Here is a 12565-nt window from a genome sequence, read left to right on the forward strand (position 1 = left end):
TAGGCATTGGTCAGTAAAATTTAAAGTGTATGTGCTTTTATATTATTATTATTATTATTATTATTATTTTATTATTATTAATATTACATTCATATAATATATTTTATTTTTATACACTTATCCAAACACCTTTCCTCTGGCTTAACAAAAGTGTTTTTGAAGTGAGCAGGAATGTGATATTTGTTTTTTCTTTTAATTAATTTGTTCACCCGTGTCCACAAATTATCCATTTGCAGACTTTGACGTTTACCATAGAAAAATGCTTGTGTGAAATATAAGTCTTATTCAAACTGTGCAGTAGCTTCGGGGTCATCATATAAATTGTCTGTGGTCTGGGGTTCGATTTCATGTAGAAATATACATCATCACTATGAGAGATATGAAAAAGAACACAAACGGGGAAAATGCTGTTCTACCAATGTGTCTTGTTCAGTTGCCCTTAACCAGTTGTTGTGAGGATCTTGTGCAGCTGTTTATGGAAGGATCTAGGGGTTTCAGCTTTGACAACATAGCTCTGGGTAACAGAAGAAGTGCTTCCCATTCTTGAGTTTTTAACGCATCCACCCAATTATCACAAAGTCACTTATCCCTACTTATGGTTGTGGCAGTCTGGAATCTATTCTGGGATGACAGGATGCGGCGCTCTTGATAGGATATCACTCTATCTTAGGGTACATACTAGGGGACCAGATTCCTGTTAAATAGCAACACCACACAACTGCTGGCAAACTCGCACAGAAAAGAAAGTGACCTAGTCCAGAGTAAAGTCCTGGACCCAGGAGTTGTGAGATTGCATCGCTAACCCCTATACCACTGGGATGACATCTGTTTGATGCACTTCCTCTTAATTTACATTTTTACAATCAATGTTTGTAAATTTCAGTGATGCTTTTAGTGTTACGTCTGCTTTAGAATTCCTTATCTGATGGAGTACAAGTGTGGAGGAGATCAGAGGTTAATGGTTTGTGCCACTGAGACAGAATCCCTATTAAAAAGAATGCTTTCACTGAGTTAGTATATCGAGCTCTGCTCTCTTTAGGAGACTAAATATAAATAGGTACACACATTCCAACTGTTTTGAAAAGCTGTAGAAGAGGAATGTAGAAGAAAGAATAAAATGTACGGAATAGGTGCACACCAGTACTGCATCTGAAGAAGACTCCATTACCAATTTTACATGTATTCTCTACACATGAAATATACACCAATGGCTATTCTAAAAAAAAACCCATGTAAAAACATGTAAGCAGTCTAGAGAAAATATGTTGCTTTTGCTAAAAATATAGACCCTGTAAAGTTGAACTCAAGTGGAAACTTTGAATTAAAAATGTTGTGCTGCTGATCATTGTTTTAAAAAGTTAATGGTATATAAAAGCCATCTGTAGCAGAATTAGGAAAAATGCTGCAAAATCGTGTTCTTCATAAAAAAAAACAAATACAAAAACCATCATGGCGTATTCTTTAAAGTAGTATGTTCCTGAATTGTTTCATTGAATCCCCTGTGCATGTCAACTGTCTGAGTGTATAGTGCTTGATCTGTTACTGTGCAGTATAGAGTGTATTAGAGTACATTTCAATTTTTGGGGAAACGTGCAACATCCACATTTGATATAGATGTTATTTTCTTCATTAGGGCAAAACAAATTACTTTTCTGCTGCCTTTATAATACTCATTGAAACTGATTTGGACATAAAGGTGATGTTACTTCCATGGAATTTGGATAGCATTCTGCTATGACCCTCTTTTGTTGGGGTGAAACGATCTCTGCTTTCTGGGGACTGGCACTCAGTCTATTTAAAGCTGGGGAGGTGGCTGCCATTCATTCCTGACGGGGGGGCTATACTCATCACATAAAGATGCTGACAGACTGGGAAGGCCATTTATCACAAACTGTCAGGAAGATAAATGTAAATGTGGTAAAACAGGTGGAAATGGGGCTCATTGTAAAGAGCTGTAGTGTTTCATTAGTCAATTTTATGTTGACGAGGCGCTCAGAGCTTGGTACCAGTAATAGAAATCCACCATATATAGAATGTGAACTACTGTACAAAGCGGTAGCATGAGTAGAATGAGCACATCTGTCTAACCAGGCTGGTTTTCCTTTCTGTTTTGCAGGAGAGCTTTGAAGATGCCTTTGATCGCATTCCTGTGTAAGTGTGATTGAGTTACTGTATTTACAGTACATCCCTTCTCTAATGCACATGGAGCAGGACTTTTGTAGTCATTAATATACTACCAGTATACCAAAGGTAGAAATGTGGTGGAGTGGTTAGGTCTCTGGGCTTACAGCTTCAAAGTTTTAGGTTCAAATCCTGAGTGGGATAGTGTTTTACTCTTGAGCATATTCAATACAAATTCTGTCAATGGTATAAAATCTTATGTCTTTATCTGCCTTTTGCTCCCAGTTGTTTGCACTTGAGCACTTTATAGATTTTAAGGTGAATAAAAGTGTCAGCCAAATATTTTATATGCTATATGAAACTGCATGTTTTAAGGTTTGTATCCATTCCTATTGATTCCTAAGATTCCTTTATTAAGATTTGCTAAGATTCCTTAGCAAATTCTGCTTAACTACAGTTTTGAATTGGAAAAATAAAGCATTTGTTTGTCCATCGATTATTTCACAGGAACAAAGGACTGTTTGAAACCCTCCTTTTTTCATGTTTTTAGGAAATGAAAGCATTGCATAGGATAATGTAGCATTACGAGTTTCTTTAACATGCCATGAATTAAGTAACAAACAGATGGAAAAAACGTCTGTTCCATATAGCAGTTTTGGGTTTTGTCAATGTCCTTTCTTTTGAGCCTCCTGTTGATGTTCTGTGAGTAGAGAAAAAGTAAATAGCACCTATAGTCATTATGGGTCTGTGTGGTGCCATTAATCACAGTTTATAGAGACACGGTGGGTGTGATGTGTTCAACAATTTTTGTTTTCCACTTTTGAAGTGTATTTTAAATGGCCAGTTTTTTACGTACATTTTCATTTTAACATAAAGGTATAGGAAGGTGTAGAAATATATAATAATGTGTATATTATAGAAAGTCTTTGGAGCTAACTAATATGTGCAGCAGGTTGCTGCATTTGGAAACAAATATATTTGTGTGGACATGAGAATTACAGAGTAAATGAAGATTTAAAATGGACAGGTCCAGCTAAAAGCATAAACCTAATGCTGTGTCAGAATTAAAATGCTGATGTCTGAAAATCATACTGGTGGATTTATGGACTAACCAGCACATGCGTCACATTAGCAAGAATGAGTGCCTGAACCTGCTCATAGACCAACTGTTCATTCACTTTCTAACCACCTCCTCCAATTCATGGCGGCATCAGAGCCAGTCTCGGTAAGCTACGGGCATATGGAAGGATATACCCTGGATATGACACCAGTCCATTGCAGGGCACACACAGATACACACTCACATCAGGGCCAATTTTCAAGTAGCCAATTAACCTACCAGTATGTCTTTGGACTGTGGGAAGAAAATGGAACACCAGAGGAAAACCGTGGAAAATGTGGGGAGAACATGCAAACTCCACAGATATCACCCCAAGTCTGGAATTGCTGCCCCCTGCTCAGAGTATGAATGAGATTTGCTAGTGCTTTTCTAGTGACTCAGATTTCCAACCCATCTGTTAAGTCTGTAATGTATTAAAAATTCCTGTTGATACTTGATAGAATCTCTTACAAATAATTTAGATTCATGGTATGATCAGGTACAAGGGGTCGTACCATCTGCTGTTTGTTTTAGAAAACATGATGTTGGTTAACAGAATTACTTCAGTTACTGACCCAGTGGGACATATTTAATTTTTTTAGCTCTTTTGAAGTTTAAAAGGTGTGCTTGGTTCAAGGCAGAGTAAATTAAAAGCCTTTCCAAGCTTCTGTTTTTTTTAGGTCCTAGTTTAGGCAGCCCTAGAGTCCTGTCCAAGTATATGGCTTCACCAGGCACCAGCTCAATGGAACCAAGTTCCCTTGACTGCTCTTGCCCAATTCAATTTTTTTGTGGCACTATAAAGACAATTAGCAGGCTTGACATAAATTAAAAATATAACCGAGCTGAAACATATAATCATATAGAAGTCTGTGATTCATACTATAGATGTAAAAGTACACTGAAACCCATTTTAAGGGTGGCCACTTTTATGTAAACCTAGTTTGTACACTAGCAACGGCAAGAAACAATGCAGTTTTCATTGCCTTATTGGTCTTTCTGTTGTGATGTTTTCCTGCTGTTATCCAGAAATTGCAGGTCTTGACTGATAATGGCAACCGCACCCCACATTTTGAGTTTACCATTAGAGTCATTTGCTTTGCTTTGAAGCATCAAGAGGTCACTCTGCAAGAGTTACTAAATATCTGTGTCTTGTGTGCTAAAAAGCAAATGGTTTTGTCCTGGTATGTTGGCGGGCTACAGAAATAGACTTATGTGCGGTCGGTGATAGTTTCTTTCTTCATTTTTCTTTTCAGATAAAAATAGTCTTTTTGTGAAAATAAAACTACTAGACAGTTTGTCTACTGGTATTGCAGTATTCTTGGATTGATTGAAATACTAAGACATTCTGAATAACTGGCCACATTTCTTGCAGTGGGCTGTTATACTTGTTGTGGTTGAATCAAAATACTTATTTGAGACCTTGTTCTATATTAATGGTTATACAGTATGCTTGGAATTGGAGAATAGAAAATTGCATTTAAAGTCAGAATTGTGTGTTACAGTATATAGATTAAAAGCAGACAGAGAAGCCTGTATTTATGTAAAATGCAAGCATCTATGTATGGTTTTCCCTGCATGATACACAGTTTCAGTGTCCTTGGTCTTTTGACCTTTCTTATACTTGCAAGTGATTGACTTTCCTAAGTGCAAGGCTGCCTCCACATCAGAATCAGAATCACTTTTATTCGGCAGTACGTGTCAGGTACAGGAATTTCCCTTGGTACATTTGCTATACCAACCTACTCAACACAAAACCCACACAGGTGCAAAAGGAGCATTAACATTACTGACATTGTTACACTGGACAATATACAGAAGATGGGGGGAGTCACAACACAGTCACAATACTGTATGTGCTTACGGAACATGTAGACATTATAGTATATATAAGACATGGGCACATTCACATTTTACAGTACGGTGGAAATATACGAACAATAGACGTTGGAGTATATGCAAAACACATGGAAGTTCAGACCATGTGCGAAAATATGGTCTGAGGAGGAAGGTGCAACTATGTAAACATGTTGGGAAGACATGGCAGTTCTTAAGCTTAAGATATACAAGATGTATGAACTAAGCAGTGATAATAGTTCAAAGTTTGTTTTTTTTCAGCTGAAACGGGAAGTTGTTGGGGGAGGATGCTGGTTAAGCAAGGATATGGCATTGGGGAAAAAAACTGTCCTGGTGTCTGTTGGTTTTGGTTTTGATTGCTTTAAAATGTTTTCCGGAGGGAAGCCTTTGAAATAAATGATGACCAGGGTGGGAGGGATCTGCAACAATTTTGGTGGCCTGATTCACGGTTCTAGATTTGTAAAGCACGGTGAGGGATGAAAGATTGCAGCCAATCAGTTTCTTAGCACACTTGATAATGAGCTGCGATCAGTTTTTTGACTGTGCAGTAGCGGAGCCAAATCAGACGATGATAGAAGTAATCACACTTTCAATAATGGCTCTGTAGAACTGTATGAGAATAGATTGTGCAATGCCAAGCTTCTTGAGATGTTTAAAAAAGTACATGCGCTGCTGTGCTTTCTTTATAATGGACGCAATGTTTTCATCCCAGCGGAAAGTGTTTGAAATGATAGGTGCCCAAGAATCTGCAGGATTCCACCACATTGACAGCAGTGTCCTTGATTACCATGGGGAAGGTTTGTGTATTAGTGGTTTAGTTTAGTGGTAAGTGTTTTACTCTTGAGCATATTCAATACAAATTGTATCAATGGTATAAAATCTTACTTCTTTATATTTGCCTTTTGCTCCCAGTTGTTTTCACTTGAGCACTTTACAGATTTTAAGGTTGAGATCCAAGTTGTTAGTGGTACACCACGTTACAGGTCGATCCACTTCCTTTCTGTTCAGGCTCTCATCAGCGTTTGTGATGAGGCCTATAAGAATGGTATCATCTGCAAACTTAAGTAATTTAACCGAGGAGTCGCCAGAAGTGCAGTCATTGGTGTACAAGGATTAGAGTAGAGGAGAGAGCACACAACCTTGGGGTGCGCCTGTGCTAATAGTTCGGCAGGCTGAAAGATAGGGGCCCACTCGAACATACTGCTTCTGATTAGTCAGAAAATTGAGAATCCATTTGCAAATGGACGGATTAACATTCATATCTGAGAGTTTGCTCAGTAGTAAATCAGGAATGATTGTGTTAAATGCTGAGCTAAAATTCGTCCATCGTCCACTGACCTTGGCTTTAGATACAAATTGCAGGCGATCAAGGTGAGTAGCAGTAACAGTCTTTAAGTAGTTGAGAATCAGACGTTCAAATGTTTTCATTATCACTGACTTTAGTGCGATGGGTCTGTAGTCTTTAAGGCAGGTTATTTTGTCCTTTTTTGGGACAGGAACAATAACAGAAGATTTGAAGCAGTCTGGCACCGGGACAGTGATTGATAGATAGTGGGATCAATACTTTATTGATCCCATGAGGGAAATTGCAGTGCAACAGCAGCTTAGCACAGTCAACACAGCACAGTGTGTTGACAATATCTGTAAAGATTGGAGCAAGTTGGCCAGCGCAGTGTTTTAGTGTGGCTGGAAATACACAGTCAGGTCCTGCTGCCCTTTTATAGTTTTGCTTTTTGAATAGCCTTAACACATCATTTTCTTTGAGGAGTATTCTCAAGACTTGTAAAAGGCATTAAATCTTCCTGAGAGATTGAGTGAGAGTGGGTGTGGCACTGCAGTTGAATGGGGGACAATAGCTCATCTCGTGAGTGTGAAATATCTGGATGAATCACGAGACTGCCATGGACAAGGTCATTGGAGATCCTTTGTGTTTCACATCTACTGTAAAATGTGTTGAGGTTGTCTGGTAGAAACTGATCAAAATGTATCTGAGGAGGATTTGCTTTTGTAATTGGTAATAGTTTGGAGACCTTTGTTAGAAAATTGTTGTTGTAGTTTGTCCTTGTAATTCCTTTAAGCAGATCTTTATTGCAGATTTGAGCTGGTTTCTGGCCTGTTTGTAGTGGTCCCTGTCACCACTTTTGTGAGCTGCTTCCTGTGCTTTTCAAAGGACTCTTAATTCTTTTGTGAACATTCAGATAATCCTAGTTCTTCATGACTACTATTTATAAGAAATGAGCCAAGATTTTACAGCTTGTCAGCAGTGCAAACATACTGCTAATTTAGAAGTGTGTTAAGGTTTTAAGAATTTTGTGATTACTCAGTGAATATCATTATCCTAGTTGGTTCTTTCCATATCATATGAATATACCCACATGCATTTAGTCGGTAGCACTAATAACACTTGTGAATAGTGTTTCACTCAAGCCCCTTATCCTTAGCTTGCTTGTAGTCATATTAGAACCTTTGAATAATGAGCCCATGCTGCCAGCCAGTTACTGGTGGAATGAAAAGCCTGTTTCTGGAAAAAAACACTATGACATTAATTGGTTTCCCAATTATAACAAATGTTATGGGCAACTGCAAATGTCGGGCACTTTGTGAACTGCTTGCCTGCTACAGGCAGAGGCTGAAATTGTATGTTATTTTATACATCTTTTCGAAGTTTAGTTTCTGCCTGTGCACTTTAAAAAATACTCAGTCTCTTGGGTATCATCATCATAATCAAGACAACATACTTGTATACCTTGATGTAGGCCAAACCCTAATGTAGAGTTTAGATACAGCTGTACAGTAATTACCTTTCTGTGTTGTAATGTAGCTTGGCAGATCACAAAGCTGCTGGGTATTTTGTAAAGCACCTAGCTTCATTTGCCCAGAAACACAATGGAGAAATGCAGTCACATTCAAATAATTGATTTCATTTTTTCACAACAAATAATTTTCTAAAAGATAGTCTTGTTTGATAGGACATCTGAGCCTCTTGCAAATGTTCCCACTACAATGTCCTGTTTGTCATGCCCTTTGAATGAGCAGTTTTGAATCACCTTTATTAAAACCTCCTGAAAATAAAAAAACACTACTACAAACTGAATTAAAAGAGGTTTACTGGATTTATATGATCTATTACGTTGTAGTGACTGTGTATTTCCTTTGGGAATAATAATAAAAAAATAATGGGGTGAAACTGAGTAGAGTAACCTGTTCTTCTGTTGTGTATGGATAATAAACTTCACAGCACTTTAATAATTCAATGACCAATAATTCAGTTTGTCTCTGTGCCGTCAGAAGCTTCCATATGTTTAAAAAGCCTATACTTGCACAATTATTCAGACTCTTCTTATTCTATTTTGGCATTCAGTTGCCTTACAGTTTGGAGTCATGATGCATTAAAATAGCAATTATTTGTAATGCACAGAACCTACTGCACATATTCAAAGCAAAACACAAATGAAGCAGATAATGTAAAAGATAAATGGAAGTCATGATTGCGAAAGAATTTGAACTTTAATGTAGGTGCACAAAATTAACTTAGTGACACAATTAGTTGAGTGGCCACTGGCTGTGTGCAGTGATAGTGTTTCAAGTCATTTTAGAATATACTTGCCTCTGTGAGGTGCCTCATTTAGCTAGTGAATTTCAAGCAAAGGTTCAACCATGAAGACCAAGGAGCTTTCACGACACCTCAGGATTAAACTTGTGTAGCAGCCCAGATCAGGAGAAGAGTATAAAAACGTTTCAGAGATCCTTTGAGCATAGTGAAGTCAATCATAAAAAAGCTGATGGGACCCAGACACTTTCCCAGAATGTTACAGAATTCAGTGGCTGGAAGCAAATGTCCATGGGTCAACAATATCCTGGTCACTCCACAAAGAGGACTTGTATAGAACCAAACAATAAAGACCAGCTACAGGGATAAACATTGTATCAAGCTCATGTATAGTTGGTAAAGACCTACCCGAAAAAACTTGCTGTTGTAATTGCTGCCATTGGTGGATATTTATCTGAAGTATTCAGAAGTCTTCAATACTGAGATATTCAATTATTTAGTACTGAATAATTCAGATAAGGTCTGAATACTTATGCAATCAACACATCTGTTTTTTCTCTTTAGTTTTTGATCACATTAACTGTAAATCAACTAGAATGTGCAAACTAAGGCCTTCTGAGAGTCTGAATAAAAGAAAGTTTAACAAATGCGTATACCTCAATTTGTCAATGCATTTTGTAACCACTTCATCTCACTCAAGGAAGCCAGAGCCTATGTGGACTAATAATGAGTGTACACCCTGGATGGGACACCAGTTCGTCTTGGGACAGACAGACAGACGTGCACACACTTGCACCAGGGCTAATTTTCCCAGAATACATATAACCTACCACTACTGTATGTCTCTGGACTTTGGGAGGGCACCAGTACAGGAAACCCTTGCGAACATGTAGAGAACATGCAAACGTAATGCAGATAGCACCCTAGATCCAGAATTAAACCCAAGTAAACCCAAGTATAATTAAACCTAGTTGATATGTTCTGTTATTTCTGGCCATAAAATTAGGAGTTGTTCATTAAAATGGTCATTTAAATTAATAAATATTTTTTATTATGTGAAGCCTTCCAAAGATTCTTGTCAAAGAGCAGAGGAGAGCGTCAGTTATGACTGAGGTTTTAGAGTATACATTTTAAGTATACTTTTAATCTGTGAGAAAAATCACCAATTAGAATGGCATTATTAGGTTTCAGCAAGAGGAAAACAAACTGAATTTCAAAGCACTTTGAGAAGTTTGCTAGGAGTAAATTTAATCAAAAGGCCATCGTTTGGTCAGTAATGCTGAAAAACTGGAATATACAGTAAGTCTTCCGCAGTTCTGCATTGAGCCCGGCCTGGTAGACAAATCACATTTGGATTGATTTGATTTCATTATTGCCTTTGCTTTTTTTATTTTGTTGATGTTAGGAATGGTGAAGGTGATTGGGACTCAGAATTGCACCTGAATGGATTTTGGGTCTGTGGTAGTGAAGTGAAGCTCAGTTTTGCTGTAGGTGGTATTACTGCTCAACCCTTCCAGGAAGTGCTATTATCATGCACAGAGGGTGATGAATCGAGAGAGAGAGAGAGAGAGAGAGGAGGTGCTCACTGCGGTACTGCAGCTTTCTGGTTGCTCCTTCCCCCTGCAGAGCAGCTGCTGAAAACCATGGCGATACCTGCTGGTTCCCCTTTTGAATTAGGAGCCTGTGTGGCGTCGCTCAGCACTCGTGAACTTTGAACAGGCTCATTAGCTCTCCAAGCAATTGGTGAAGGATGGAAGAAAAGAGAGAAGTGCTGCCCTTCTCCCTCTCTTTCTATATCTGTTCCCTCCCCTCCCTCCGTTTTTCACGAACATTAAGCACCGGTTCCCTCCCTCTGTCTCTCCCTCATGGGGCATCCAAAAAAAAGATTTATAAAAAAACTGTATCTGCTCGGAGAGGCTTACACTGGGTCCTCCATAGCTCTGGATTATAGAACTGGGTAACTAGTCCCTTCCATTGTGTCACACTGTAAGTACAAGCTCTTTAAACAGCTTAGTTTAAGACAGTTTAATTGGTCAATATGTGTTTATTAGTGTTTGGGTGCATGCCTGCAAGACTTGATGATTTTTTCTTTGTTTCGATAGTTAAGGATTTTTTTTAGTCCATATGTCTTTTAATATTAATTTTGCAGTATACATTATAATGGAACTACACAGAGGTTGTTGTCCAAAATACTTTTATCGAGGAGAATAATTTAATTTAAGGATTATTTAAAGCTGTTACAACTTAAGTGCACAGGATACATAAATGTGATTATAAATACATCTTTGTATTTGGAGTGGATGAATGTGTACTGGATATACTGTACAGTATGTGGTAAAAGCAAGACTAACACTAACAGCAGCAGAAATGCAAATGATGTTTCATTTGCTTTAAAGTCATTTTCAGTTACTGTCACTGTAGTGGCGCACACTGCAGATGACTGGTACTTAGGCAATGCAGAATTGCAGCAATGTGTTAATTTTTTTGTTTGCCAGTGCTAATTTTAGACCATGAGTATTAACTCTCATGGCCAGTGTGGAGTGTCGACTTTACAGTATACAGTACCTTCATGTTTGCAGTGTGTTGGGCTAGTTAATAATGTAGAGCAAGCATGCTGCTCTTCTCAGGATACTGAAGGGTTCTGTTGCTGAGTGGTTCTCTGGGTGATGTAGAAAAAACAAAAGGCAGTCTGTCCTTCAGCATCAGAGTGGTGCCCCATCTTATATGGTATATCCAGGGGAAAAAAAAAACAAGATAGCAGAAAAAAGGTCTGCCCGATCTTTTCACTCCTGGAAAAAGTTCTTGTCACTGTAAGAGATGTGGGTAGTTTCAAAGCACCAAACCAGCAGTAATGATATAAGGAAGAAAAGGAGGTTAGTATCAGGAGAAAGTGGAGTGTGACCTAGATTACTGTACTGCATCTGCTGAGACACTGGTGAATGCAGGACTTGATCATCTTCCAAGAGAAAATAAACCAAAAGACAGGGATGAACAGAAGGGAGACAGAATAACTTATGTATGCTTTTGCAGTTAACTGATTTCTGTTATTTCTCTCTCTGACAGCTTGAAGAATGTTATTAATCCAACGTCTTTATACTTATGACCTTGGCTGAAGTCACCAGACTTTTTTTCTAATAGCCTTGAATCATTAGTAATGTTAATTTAATGGAGTGTTTACCTAACCATAGTATCCCAGACATCAAAGAGGAATGGGATATAGTGGGTATGAAGCTTAGATTGTTGTGTAACTGTCAGTAGCATTATGTTTCCAGGTTTACAGGTTAGGATCCCTTGGAAACTTATTGTTGAGAGAATCTGATTGCTGCTCTGTATGTTTTCTCTGGGTATCTTTAATACCTGAAAGGCCACAGGAGAGTGAAGATCTGTTTTTCCTCATTGTTCGCCTTATCTCAAGTGTTTCTCTATAGTTCCATAGCCAGTACTGGTTGTACTGGTCAAACATCTTCCAAGTACTGTATAAAATTTCTTTTAAATCCTCCCTTGGAATCATTCTAGTACCAAACAGGCCCAGCATTGCTTAACATCTGAGATCTGATGAAGTTAGGCTAAATGTTGGTAAAGTTGCTGTCTTTTTTTTTTTTTGGTCCTGTATAAATTTAAATTATCATGCATTGCAATACCTTCCAACTAGAACAGAAAGGAACTCACTATGTTTTTGTTACATTTTTGTTACATCAGGGCATCCAAGATGGATCTGAAGATGGCCTTAGAAGAATGCAGCATGGCACTAAACCTCTTTTTGAACAACAAGTTCTCTGAAGCTTTGGATCTTCTCAGGCCTTGGTATGTATTTAGGGCAATTTCAACAATTTGTTGCTAAAAAAAGGCATGTCTAACCTAAACCCACAATTGTGCTAATCTTCATTGGCAAAGTTATGTATTAATAGGTGTTTTAACTTCAGAAAATAAACCCAAATCAT

At 38.0% G+C, this 12565-nt stretch overlaps 1 protein-coding gene across 2 annotated transcripts in view; it reads left to right on the top strand.

Annotated features, from left to right (window-relative positions):
- ttc39b (tetratricopeptide repeat domain 39B) overlaps nt 1-12565 on the top strand; it is a 54731-nt gene that overhangs the window by 19458 nt on the left and 22708 nt on the right. For both annotated transcript variants that reach the window (XM_088921523.1, XM_088921530.1), the window contains exons 2-3: nt 2117-2151; nt 12324-12428. In XM_088921523.1, coding sequence (XP_088777649.1) covers nt 2117-2151; nt 12324-12428 — 140 coding nt within the window. The remainder of the gene's footprint in view (nt 1-2116; nt 2152-12323; nt 12429-12565) is intronic.

This window comes from Atractosteus spatula, chromosome 1 (assembly GCF_055471065.1).
Source record: "Atractosteus spatula isolate fAtrSpa1 chromosome 1, fAtrSpa1.hap1, whole genome shotgun sequence".
In the NCBI taxonomy this organism is placed as follows: Eukaryota; Metazoa; Chordata; class Actinopteri; order Semionotiformes; family Lepisosteidae; genus Atractosteus; species Atractosteus spatula.